Source organism: Calypte anna, chromosome 11, assembly GCF_003957555.1.
Source record: "Calypte anna isolate BGI_N300 chromosome 11, bCalAnn1_v1.p, whole genome shotgun sequence".
Classification (NCBI taxonomy): domain Eukaryota; kingdom Metazoa; phylum Chordata; class Aves; order Apodiformes; family Trochilidae; genus Calypte; species Calypte anna.
The window spans coordinates 1914081-1926659 of NC_044257.1; the positions used below are offsets into that span (position 1 = coordinate 1914081).

At 50.2% G+C, this 12579-nt stretch overlaps 1 protein-coding gene across 5 annotated transcripts; it reads left to right on the top strand.

Moving 5' to 3' along the window:
• The first annotated feature begins 3578 nt into the window (after positions 1-3578).
• Positions 3579-12045, top strand: LOC103537758 (ADP-ribosylation factor-like protein 2-binding protein). Of its 5 annotated transcripts, XM_030458072.1 has the most exons (8): positions 3961-4018; positions 4959-5078; positions 5484-5651; positions 7179-7240; positions 8255-8361; positions 8789-8874; positions 10132-10228; positions 11389-12045. In XM_030458072.1, exons 3-8 carry the CDS (start codon positions 5647-5649, stop codon positions 11467-11469), a joined length of 438 nt encoding a protein of 145 aa, XP_030313932.1. In that variant the 5' UTR covers positions 3961-4018; positions 4959-5078; positions 5484-5646; the 3' UTR covers positions 11470-12045. The 5 variants fall into 5 exon arrangements, with proteins under 5 accessions (XP_030313929.1, XP_030313932.1, XP_030313931.1 ...); XM_030458069.1 differs by lacking the exons at positions 3961-4018; positions 5484-5651 and adding an exon at positions 3579-3868; XM_030458071.1 differs by lacking the exon at positions 5484-5651 and having other exon boundaries at positions 3966-4016.
• Positions 12046-12579: the final 534 nt, after the last annotated feature.

Here is a 12579-nt window from a genome sequence, read left to right on the forward strand (position 1 = left end):
GCCTGTTGCTCCACAGTGCCCCATCTCCCAGCCACGTTACTTTTCCAAGCTCTGGTTCCTGTAGGAATGATTTCAGTTGGGAATCGGACTGGGGACTTTGGGAGCTCTTAGATGAACACGTTCCCGACCCAAAATGATTCTGCTCCTTCCTGTGCCGAGTTCGGCTCGGCAGAGCCCAGAGGCCTTGGTGATGGTCGGGGTTTTTCTGGTTATTCCTCTGCCTGAATGTGTTCCAGGTCAGTGCTCGTTTTTGTAGGAAAACTGCCAGGGACACCTCCCCCTCTGGCTCCGAACTGGCCCGGGCCGCCCCTCAGAACCGCAGGAAGCACCTAAAGAAGTGGGAGCGCCCGGGGAGGGGTGAGGATGGTTCAGAGACTGAGACACCAGAACCCCTGATCAGGAGGGGCAGGAAGGACACAGGGGGTGATTGGAACCTGAGAGAATTGTCCAGAGTGTGTTGAGAGAGATGAAATGTGAGGAAGGAGGAAGGTGGGGATGGGGGTGAGGCCCTCCCTGCGGGGATGCTGCGGTGCTGGAGGGGATCGTTATCCCGAGATGGGGCATTGAGAAGGGAATTGGGAGAAAAGCAGGACTTAAAGTCTTTGGAAACGCCTTTTGTCTGTGGTAAAAAGCCGATGTCCTTCTGAGGATATTTATATATTTTATATATATATATATACATATTTAGGTTGGAGATGAGAAAGAATTTCTTTCTGGAGAGGGTGATCAGGCATTGGAATGGGCTGCCCAGGGAAGTAGTGGATTCTCCGTGTCTGGAGATCTTTCCAAAGAGCCTGGATGTGGCACTGAGTGCCATGGGCTGGGAACCACGGGGGGAGAGGATCAAGGGTTGGACTTGATGAGCTCTGAGCTCCCTTCCAACCCAGCCCATTCTGTGATTCTATTATCACATCTCATGACACACGGGGAGAACCACCCCAGATTTGTTTTCACTGAACTCCAACCAACACTGAGAGGGGAAAGCATCTCTAACCAACCATATGCACACAGAACCACAGCCACGGCCGGGTTCCATGCTAACCTGCAATGTGTTTATCCCAGGAATGGAATCCTTCAGGAGCTCTTCCCAGTTGGCAGCAACAGGAGCTGGTTCCAGCAGGAAGGAGCTGGAGGTCAGGGTGCTGCAGGGTCCTGCAGGCAGGGGCACAGCAGGGTCTCCCTCTCTCTCTCTCTCTTCCCCTTTCTCACCTGTCCCAGGTACTGAAAAAATGGAAATATCTCCTAAACCAGGGCCCTTCTGTCTTGTGCTCCAAAGTCTGGTTTTGGCAGCAGCCAGTGCTGAAAAGAGGATGCTGGTGTTTTCCTGTAGCTCCTGCTGGTCAGACTCTGTGTTCTCCAGCAGTGGATGTTCAGCTGCTCCCAGATGGAATGTGCACAGGTGGGTGGGAAAAGACCCTGTGGAGACTGCAGAGACACTCACGTGTTTTAATACCTTGGTGATTCCAAAGAATGTCCTGATTTGTTTTTTAATGTTAAAAGATGGGTGGTATTTTCAAGTAAATATTTCCAATGCTTTTAACTTCAGTACCCACACTTTTTTTGTGTGAGAATATAATTTTCAGCAGGTATTCTTAACTAATTATAAAGCTGGACTGGAATTAATTTGATACTCTGGGTATTTTTTTAAGGTATCATTGAACATCTTTTTTAGGTTTTGAAAGTTTTATTCACTTTGGAACTATTGAGCTATCTTAGATTGGAGGAGAATTTTGGGCCAGGTTATGTAAAGAAATGTTATTTGGATAGCAGGTAACTCTGTAACTTTTAAAATGCACCTTTTTTGCCAAGCAGGTTTGGGGCCACACTTCATGTTTTTGGTAGCAATCATGGAGGGGAAATGTATGCTCCAGTTTAATTCCACATTTGTGATGTACATTTGTTACAAAGCATTTCAGCAGGCAGCTTTTGGCTGGTTTACTGGGTTTCTACAAGGAATCAGGGTTCCCAGCTGGTGTCAGTGAAGCAGCACAAGAATCAGTGGAGTTATTCTTATTTTGCACCAACTGAGGATATGACTTGGTCCCTTCCAAGACTTGTTCAGGTTGCTGTTTTACATTATACTTTACTAAATCACACACAGCTTGCACCCAAACCATCCCACTTCTTGGTGGTGACTCAGCAGCAGTTCTTGTTGAGTCTTCTCATGCTGTGATACATCTGATTGTTAAAATCCTTGATTATCTGAATTGTGCTGAGGCTGCTTCTCCCTGCTGACCACTCCTGTTTCCTACTGACCTAACCAGGAGCAGAGCCTCCTGCACACAGATCACCAAACCAAGCTCTCCAGCAGCTCCTTTCACCTTCTGCCTTTGCTAACTCAAGGCTGCTGACTTACATCCCACCCAGAGATTTTATTTAAACAAAACAAAGGGGGGTAAATGTCTGCATTCAACCTCTGGAGTGCAGTCTGTGAATTAGGGAAGTTCTGTCCATCATCTTCTTGCAGACTTTTTCCCAAATACAGACTGGATCCACCAGTGGAGAGCTGGTTAGAGTCTCTTTGCTGAAATGAGAATTCTCTTCCCCCTTGGATGCCTGTTTTGGGCTGGCAAACCTCTGCCAGGGGAACCTCATTTCCTCCTGCCTCTCCTTCCCCCTGCTTTGCTGTGACCCAGGTTGCCAGTCAGGGCTGAGCCCTTCCTGCTGGCTGCTGAGTGAGCAGAGCTGAACACCAGCACTGCCCCAGGATCCCTCAAGTTCAGAATCCCTGGAGGTTTGAAACGTTTCCAGATGCAGGGATGGGGCTTGGTGCCTCATGGCAGGAGACACATTGGGGACGAGGTGGGACAGAACCGTTTTGAACTCTGCCTTAACAGATTCCAGGAACTTCAGGGCTTTGCTTTCTTTCCCTGGCCAGGATTAACTGAGGTAAAACTTTCAGAAGTGCCTGATCTGTGTCCACTGCTGGATGAGATTTAGCTCTTCAGGCCAGGTCCACAGAGGCTTCCAGGTGCCTGCTGTCCCCTGAACCAGAGGTGACCCAAGTGCCTCCCTGCCTGTGTGGACACGGGGCTGAGTGCCTCTGGTGTTTGTTGGAAAGATGTAAACGCTTTGGGAAGTTTTGCCCCAGAGTCTTCCGTGCAGCTGGTGCTGGGCAGAGGAAGGCAAAGGTTCTGGAGGAGAGAGCTGTGCTGCAGAGCCCTGTCCCGTTCCTCTCCCACGGGCTGGACAATCCCACGGGCTTCCTGCCGAGACCCACGGGGGAGGAAGGGGGGGAACGAGCATCTCTGTAAAGCTGGATCCTCCCTGCCCGGGCCGGGGCCTCCCTCTCTCCTCGGCTGCCCCCAAGGCTGTGTCTGGGCCGGGGAGGCCGTGGCTCCGGAGCCCCTCAGAGGGGGCACTGAACCGTAGCCCGGTCCGTTCCCCCACAAACACCTCCGGAGGGCTCTTTGTTGTGCTCCGGTTCTGCCACCGCCGGCAGGAGATGGGGTCACAACCGTTTCGGCACCAGGGGGCGGTGCAGGCAGCGTGTGGAAGGGAAGAGCCGTCCCCGGAAGGCGCCGGCTCTGAGGCAGAGGGGAGCCCGGCCCCGGGCGGGGCTTTGCGGTTCTGTCACCCCCTGGAGCGCAGCTTCCCGCGGGGGTCACCCCCGGGACGCGCCCGTCAGGCGGGCGCTGCGCTCCTGCGGCCTTCGCTGTTCTGCAGCCCTCGGGACCTCGTTCCGCGAGGGGAAAACCCGGTGGGGCAGGAGCAGCGCGCACGCCCCGTGCCCGTTCTTTGGATCGGCTTCCCGGGAGCGGCTCTGACGGAACCGAGCCGGAACCCAACCCCGGGCCCCGGGGCAGCACCGCGCCTCAGCCCGCGGCCCCGCCCCTGCGCTCCCATTGGTCCTTCTGAGTGTGGGCGGGTACTTCTCTGCGCTCCCATTGGTCCTTCTGAGTGTGGGCGGTCCCTCCTCGGCCGTTCCGCTCTCCGGGGGCAGTGGGCGGGGCGGGGCGGAAGGAGCCGTTTCCCCGGTGACGGCAGCGCCTGAGGGGGCTCTGAGCGGGACCGAGGTGTGAGGGGGGATGTGAGCGGTACCGGGGTGTGAGGGGGGATGTTAGTGGTACCGGAGTCGTGAGCGGTACCGGGGTGTGAGCGGTACCGGGGTGTGAGGGGGGATGTTAGTGGTACCAGAGTCGTGAGCGGTACCTGGGTGTGAGGGGGGATGTTAGCGGTACCGGGGTGTGAGCGGTACGGGGCTGTGAGCGGTACCGGGGTGTGAGCGGTACCGGAGTCGTGAGCGGTACCGGGGCGGCCCTGAGGGGCGGTCGGTGCCGGGCAGGACCGGGCCCCCGGTCCGTTCTCGGTGTCGGGGGGAGGGGGCAGTGACACGGGCGGGGTCCGTGAGCGCCTCGTGGAGCGGGAAGGGGAGGGCAGCGGCGGGGCCCTGCGGGGAGGGGATGAGGCGGGCCGGGGGCTGGGGCCCGGGGGACAGGGCCAGGGCCAGGGCTGGGAGCTCGGCTCTCCCCGGGGCTGCAGAGGGAGGGGAGGGAGGTCGGGGCTCATCCCTGGAGCCCCTCTGAGGGGTCCGGAACCGAGGGCTGGGCCGGGACACGGAGCAGGCCCGGGCAGGGAAGCTGCGCTGGCACACGGAGCGCTGCCCGGTGCCTCGGAGCTCTCCGGGCTGCGGAGGCAGCTGCCTCTCGGCTGCCTTTGTATGCTGGGGTCTGGACAAGCATCAGTGCCAGGGGTTCGGGAGAAAAGATCCAAAGGTGACCTCCTGCCCCTCTGCAGGGCCTGACTGAGTGAGTGAGTGCGGGGTGAGCAGCTTGGAGCCTTTCCTCTGAGGAGGGGGAGAAAGGGACTGGAGAGTCAGGAGGGAAAAGAACCAGGGGTCGGTTTGGAAGAACTGGATTTTTTTGAAATTCTTTGATCTAAACCTTAAAGCTTGTGGAAGTTCAGGGTAATTTAACCGTGGAATTCCCATTAATGCCAAGTCCCATGTTATTCCCCAGTGTTTTGTCCCTGAGGAAGGAGTAAGCACTCCCAGCAGCAACACAAGGGGTGGCCTCCAGTCCAGGAGCTTGGGCAGGAGTGATGGAGACTTCTGATGAGGAAATCTTCATTGCAGCCACGTGAGTATGCTCCATCCAGTGTCAGATTCTCAGTAAGCTACTGCTAGTTAAAACATAGCTTAATAAAAATATAAATACCCAGTTTATACCACACTGAGCAGCAGATTCTGCCTCTTGGGAGAAAAAAATTTGCCCAGGATACAAAGCTCCAGGAGGGGATAACACCAGAATCTGGGTGAAGTCAGAGTGCAGTGAGGGTAGTACCAGATAGCCCTGACTGAGTGATCAAAATAAACCCTGTAAGGCTGAAAACTGGGGGTTTAACTCTAAATTAAAAATTTCTCCTTTTCAAGTGCATATATTGTCTTATATTATAGATTCTAAGCAGAGGCTCTGTGTGAAGGTGCTCCTTTGAGACATGGGAGACCTTCTACAGGTGACCTCAACCAAATTTTCCCCTGGTAGGTATTAGGCCAGTGCTTGGCCCCCCATCTGCTGACCTCCTCTTTTCCTGAAGCTCCTGGCAGAAGGGGATGTGTGCCTGTGCCTCTGCTGCTCTAGTTCAGAGACTGAATTCTCTCAGTGCATCACAAGCTGCCCTGTCCCTAAGGCTGGTCCAGGGTGATAAATGAGGTGATAAATGCTGAAATCACAAGGTTTGGGAGTTTGTTTCTCAGGGGTGTGGATGTGGGTGTGTTGTGTGAGGACATGGCTGCTGCTTCAGCACAGAAAACTCCTTCCTTTGTCTCACAAGCTTCCACTGGAGTTGGAATTAAGACTTAAAGTTTCTGTTGCTGTTAAAATAAGCTCTGAACCCAACAGTTTTGGAGGGGGTGGGGGGGAAGCAGAAGTTATCCCTGGTGAAGCTGCCTGTCCTGGCATGGGAAAGGCAAATGCTGAGCCCTGATTCCTCAAGTCGGGAATGGGATGCTCAGGGTATGGAGTGCTGGTTCTGCCAGCTCCTCTCCTGGTGCTGTCCTGCCCTCTGCTGGAAAAACACTTTTCCAGTCGCCTCAGCTTTGCTGTCTCCCAAGGCTTCCCAAGTCAGAAATGTTGCCAGAACGTCTCCTGGTGATCAGATGCCTTTTCAAGTCGAGGATCTTTTCACTTTTCATGATCAGAATGAGTCCTGTGGCTCCTTACAGCCAAACTCTCAGTGAAGCTGTGACTGGATTCATTTCACTGCACTGTTATTCAGTAGCAAAATAACCTTTAGTGACTTTTTAAAAATTGAGTATTCTGCTCTGTTTACTAGGAGTAATTTGAAAGAGAAATAGACATTTTGATTTAATTTAAATGTTGCTTTTGCTGACCAAAGCTGACGTTTTGCTTAAAGACAAATGTCCTGTGTGAATGGTTTCCCTTGTGTGAGATCAGCCTTCCATCTGCTGGATGTATGGAAGGAGCTCATCCCCTCTAATGCTGAGCTCTGTGAAGGCCAAGGAGCTGCTGTGGAGCATCTGATGAGTCTGCACAAGCTGCACAGGAGTGGATTTAGCAGAGGGATCCAGAGTCCTGAAGAACTGAGGGGGCCCAAAGGTTTCTTCCCTGGATGGCTTCAGACCTGTGATGGTGCTTAGTGTTTGCTCATAACAAAACTGCCTTAGGAGATTATACCATTCATTTTTAGATTATAGGATTTTTTCTGGCATAAGAAAAGCATTTAACTTTCTTCAGTTCTATGCTACTTGTGTATATACTGAGTTTTAAGAGGTTTCTCAAGCCCAGGTCTTTCAGAATATTCTCAAGTGTCTGGAGTTGTGTGATCACAGCAAGTTACACAAGGAAGAGAGCAGAAGGAAAGCTTGTGGTAGCAGCTGGGATTTGTGAGTTGGAAAGTGCTTAATTGGCTGTTCTGATTACAGCCTGTGCATCCTTCTGCACCAGGTCTGGAATTACCTTAACAGTCATGCAGTAAAACAACATCAATAGGAACCTATGTGGGGAAAAGGCAGTAGAGCCCTGATGAAAATCCCATCAAGCAGTCTGAACAGTGCTGTGGATTATTCTGGAGGTTGGAAGGAGGAAATTATTCAGTTAACTTGTACTTACCAGGATTATTCATGCTTAAGCTTTTGCTAACACTTGTTTAATTTTTACTTTAATTTCTGCTGTGGTTGAAATACCCATTTATGCAGCTCCATCTTTCTTTGCTTTCAGCTCCTCCCCTTCTGATGCAGAGTTTGATGCAGTTGTTGGGTGTCTGGAGGATATTATCATGGGTAAGCTCTGCAAGCAGTTAGAGATGACAAGATGGGTACTGAGCACATCCCAAACTGCCCTTCCCTGAGCAGGCACAGAGTTAAAACATTCCCTGCCTGCCCCAGTGTCCGGGTGTGAGCAGGAGGAGCTGGAGCAGGAGATGGACAGACAGGGACATTTTTCTGCTTTAGCCCTTAGCTCAGTGCCCTCTTCTAGTCAGTCTGCTTCCAGGTTTTTTAATTTCCAGCTTGAAGTCTCCAGTCTTTGCTCCCCTTTTTATCTTCCCTTCTCTCAGGGGGGTAACAGAATAATTCTGCCCTTTGGTTTTTGGTCTGCCCAAAGTGCTGAGCTGGGACACTCCTGACAGCTCTCCTGCCTTTGTTCCCATCACTCAGCACAGTAACAACACACACACGAGTCCTCTGTGTGCTTTTGGGTCTTCAGAATTATTCTTTGCACTGCTGCCTGCACTGCACACATCAGTGATAAAGACACCTGGAAATCTCATGTAGAAATCAGTGTTTTCTGGGACTGGTTGGGGATGAGGACTTCTCATGTGAGGTGGAGCAGGAGATTGACAGAAATGCATATTGAATTCTTGTAGGGAAGAGGTTTTGTATTGTTTCACTTTCAATGAAACAATCCAGATGTTTTGCTGACTTTATAGCCTGAACAAAAAGGGGTTCAGAATAAACAACCTTGTTCAGGAAGTGTAAAGCAGGGGGACTTTGTGCTAACACTGAGTGCAAATGAAAGCTGCAAGAAGCAATTGCAGACCTTGGCAGGGGTGGGATGTTCATCTTGTTCCATTCTGAACACAAAACTCTGTCCAAGCACCATCTGTGGTGCTGCTGCCCTGGCTCCACCTGCAGCCTCCCCACAGCTGGGTCAGAACTGGTGCTGCTGGGACTGACCCTGCACGTGTGCTGGGCCCTGTGGTTCTGGGAGGGAGGGGAGAAGCAGTGAATGGGGTTTGTGTTACAGAAAGAATGACTGAGCTCCTAACTGGATGATGCATTTTGGTTGTGGCCCAGAGAGTGATTTCCAGTTAATACAGAGGACTTTTATGGAGAAGCACTACCAGGAGTTTGAGGACTCAGAAGAAAACAAGCTCATCTATACTTCTGTTTTTAATGAATATGTAAGAAACTTTTCCCTCTTCTTTGTATGTGTTGCTCTTTGGTTTTCTTAAGGCAAACATGAGGTCCTGCATTCCTCCCTTTATTAAATACTGGGATTACATGGAGCAGAGCCACCATGCTGCCTGCTGTCTTCTACATGATCTGTGAGCAAGAAAGGGTTTTTTTCTGGAGCTCTGGGTTCCTTTTTCTTTGTTTCACCTGAAAACTTGTCCAGAGGATTTGTTCTCACCAGTATTCCCAGCAAAAAATGTTGACTAACTGGATGAGCATTGGCTGGCTGAGGACTCTGCAGTTGTGTGCCCATTTGGATGACCCCAACTGGGTAATAATGGGTCCGGAAGGTGTCAGTGGGAGGAAGATGTGCTGGTTTTAAACCTGCTCCTGAAACCTCTTGTGATGCTGAGGTGCTTTGGGTTTTGTTTTCAGATCTCTTTGGTAGAGAAATACATTGAAGACAAACTGCTTGCTCGGATTCCTGGTTTTAATATGACAGCTTTCACCATGTCACTGCAGTAAGTCTCTGCTGTGCCTCTGGGCAGGGCAGGTTATGGACTTCTCAATGACCTCTGTCTAGATTACAACTCAGCTTTGACCATTCTGCCTTCAGGCAGAGAGGTTCCTGTTTAATTCATAAGAAACAAGTGTTCCTGCATGCAAGTTCCTTGCCTTCAGCATGTTGTGCTACTCAATTTCTGAAGTGTCAGGCTGAAATAGATTTGGGTTAGGGGGCAGGAAGAGAAATCAGAGTGTGACCACTGAAGGCTTTTCTCCATCAGTGTCACTTGGAAGCAGACCCTTCCCAGGTTGAGTCTCATTTATCACTTTCAGGCTCTGTGTTGGACACTGAAGTGCCCTGATGCTCTGAAACAGCCATGTGATGTAATGTCTGTGTTGTAGTTTTTGTAGAAAGCATTCAGAGAAAAGTTTGCTTGGTCTTGGGCTTTTTCACTTGGTCACTTCAGCTTAACCAGCTCTAGGAAGGGGTCACTTTTGAACAGTCCCTGGTTTTCTGGTTTTCCCCTTGAATAAGAAACTCAAGTCTCATTGGGAGCTGAATATCTTACAATAATTGATTTGTTTGTTTGTTTGAACAAAACATTGGGAGGTTACTGTGAATGCACCCAGTATGCTTACATGATAAACTCTTTAAGCCAAAGTTCCTTCTGGTAAGAATTAAATCATAAAAAGGAAAAACCCAGCCCCTGCCTGTGAAGAAAGCTGTGCTGAAATCCACTGATGTGGGGTCACAGAGCCTTTGACTTCTTGTCAGAAGTCCTGTGCCAAGAACTGGACTTCCCTGGACGTTTCTAAGGCCAGGCTGGACAGGGCTCTGAGCACCCTGATCCTAGTGGGAGGTGTCCCTTCCAACCCTGAAAATCCTATGGGATGTCAGCAGCCTCCCCTTTAGGGTCCATGTGAGCATCCTGTGCCCCTCCTCACCCTCTCCCACCTTTCAGGGGACTGTCCAGATGTTCCAGTGCTCAGGATAAATAAAGAGATAAATGCCAGGGAATGGTGCTTCTACTTACAGATCAGTGTCTGCAGACTGGTGTGATACTCTGAGGTTTTAAATTTAGATAAATACAATATGTTAAAAATACTTGGATTGGGAATACTGCAAGCTAATGTTTGGGTAATGTTTTGTTTTACAAAAGACCCATAATAATGTTCTTGTTTAAATTCTGATCTTGTCCTTTTGACCTCCTCCCATTTTAATGTAAGATTTGATTTACCCCCCAGTTTTCTAATTCTCCAACTTCTCTCTGTAGACAGCACAAAGATGAGATGACAGGTGATTTATTTGATATACTTCTCACTTTTACTGACTTCCTGGCATTCAAAAGAATGTTCTTGGATTACAGAGCTGTAAGTATGTCCTGTTCTTTATTTTCATTGGCATAATGGCTGTTGCTTTGTGTAGCTCTGCCTGAGAGTACCAAAGGCAGTGGTGTAACAGTGGTGTAGCAGTAGGTAGCAGCATTTACTCAAAGGCTGAAGAGAGTCAGAAGGAAAATCACTTCACTGGGGGGAGGCACTTAAACTCAAAATACATTTAATAATTTCTGGAAAACATGAGTGAAGCTGATATGTGGAACAGTTTTTCAGAAACATGCTTTGTGCCTCTGTAATCACCGATTTCCAGCTGAGCACCAGGAAATACATTTTTCCTGTGAGGTGGCCAAGCACTGGCACAGGCTGCCCAGAGAGGTTGTGGAGGCTCCATCTGTGGGGCTGAGGAGAAGCCATCTGGACCTGGTGCTGAGGTGCCCTGCTTGGGCTGGGGGTTTGGGCCTGACGACCCCCAGAGGTCCCTTCCCACCCTGACTGGTCTGTAATTATAGGATGCATTTCTTTAAGTATGTTTTCCCAAAAAAATTGGCTCTTTAAGCATTTGCATTTCTCCTCCTTTCTGTCCAGGCTAGAGAAACAAACAAAGCAGCATTATGGGTTTTGAACCATCTTTTTCCTAGGGAAATGAGATCCATACAAGTACCCCCCAGTGTCTCTGGCATCTGACAAGGGAGCAGAGGAGTCAAAGCTCTGCAGGGTGTTGTGTCCCCTGCTGCCTCCCCCCACCCCTTTAAGCTCAGTGAAAATGGGGCAGATGAAGGAGAACAAGATGGGCCCTGGCAGTTCCTGTTGAGGTTTGTCCCTTGAGGGACAGTGGGGAGGCAAACCAGAGGAGGTGGTTTCAGAGTTCCTTGTGCTCCGTGAGCCTCCTGCCTGGTACTCCTGAGTGCTGTGACCTGGGCCAGCAGTGGCAGAGTGACAGCCACCCTGCTCCAGGAGTCCTGACCCAGCTCTTCTGGAAGCTTGGGTCCACCTAAGGATACGAGTGGGAGGAAATAAATGCTCCAGCAGTCATTGGCAAGTCTCACAGCAAGCTGGATGCAGTCACCGATGCTCAGTTTTGTATTGAGTTGATGTAACAGAACAGGAGTTGCCACTTTTAGGGTTGTTTTTTTTTCCAAAATGCTTATTCCCAAACAGCACTGATTTACATTTCTTACTCTTCGTGTTTCTAGGAAAAAGAAGGTCGAAGTGTGGATTCAAGCCTTGAGTTAGTGGTGACTTCATTAAATAAATCATCAATATCCTCCTCCTAGAACAGTTCCTGCAGTGCTTTTCTTCTCCACGAGTGCATTTGGACTTGAAAGTGCTGAGGGTCCTGGGAAACATGGTGCAATCTGATGGAAACTCATTCACCCTCCAGACAGCACCTTCAGAGGCCTGATCCTAAAAACACCTCTTAGCCAGGTCTGGTTGTGGTCAGGGACCAGAGAATCAGACATTTCTGCCTCTACCAGAGCACTTGGGTTTGGTGGGCTCCTTCCCAGCTCTGCCCCGAACACAACTTTTCCATGAGCACAGAAATCAGTGCTCGGGCACACATGGGCAATCGGTGAGCAGAGGAGCTGCTGGTTCCCAAGAAGAAACCAGAAAACAACAATAACAACAAAACATTGTCATGTTTTTAACAAATCAGATGTAGCTCCACTGCTATGGGAATCCTAAGGGTACAGCCAGAGAAAACTAAACTTTAAAATCTCGTTGTTTTTCTGCTGACAGTGTATGGACTGGAGCTCTACACTTCCCAGCTGTGTAACATTGACTTAGAATGTCAGGAACATAAAATTTTAAAAGAATCCCATTTGCTTTTTTAATTGTTCATTGATGAGCTAAAGTAATTATTTGCAGCTTTTTTTTTTTTTTTTTTTCTTTGTTTTAAAAGTAATTGTGTTATTTTCCTATTACAATTGTTCCAATTAATTACCTGCACTCAGGGCACAGAGAAGTGAATCCCTGCCAGGGTTTGAGCGGGAGGCCGCGGGTCAGGAGGAGCTGCCAGGCTCTGAGAGGGGCGGCACACAGAGGGCTCCATTCCCTCCCAGCCCTGCCCAGACTCTCTCAAGCTCAGGCAGACCCCCGCCCCTCCTCTCTCCCGCCCGCTCCCTGCTTGGCTGCTGTTCCCCTGCGCTCCTTTACCCCCCGCTGCCCCTGTTCTTCAGAATCCACATCCATCGGGTGCTGGGCAGAGCCCTGGAGCCCTCTCCTGAGCCGGCCCTGCCGCAGGGGCCCTCAGGCACCTGTCCCTGCCGCCATCGAGTGCGGGATGGGCAGAGAGTGACACACAGGGACAGTTTTCTGCTCCAGCCCTTAGCTCAGTGCCCTCTTCTAGTCAGTCCGCTCCCAGGTTTTTAATGTCCAGCTTGAAG

Excerpts from the sequence above, each read along its gene's own strand:
- LOC103537758 (XM_030458069.1), top strand. The coding sequence starts at position 5,041 with ATGGAGACTTCTGATGAGGAAATCTTCATTGCAGCCAC. Across the intron at positions 5,079-7,178 it reads GAAATCTTCATTGCAGCCAC|CTCCTCCCCTTCTGATGCAG; the intron begins GTGAGTATGCTC and ends CTTTGCTTTCAG. Across the intron at positions 7,241-8,254 it reads TCTGGAGGATATTATCATGG|AGAGTGATTTCCAGTTAATA; the intron begins GTAAGCTCTGCA and ends GTTGTGGCCCAG.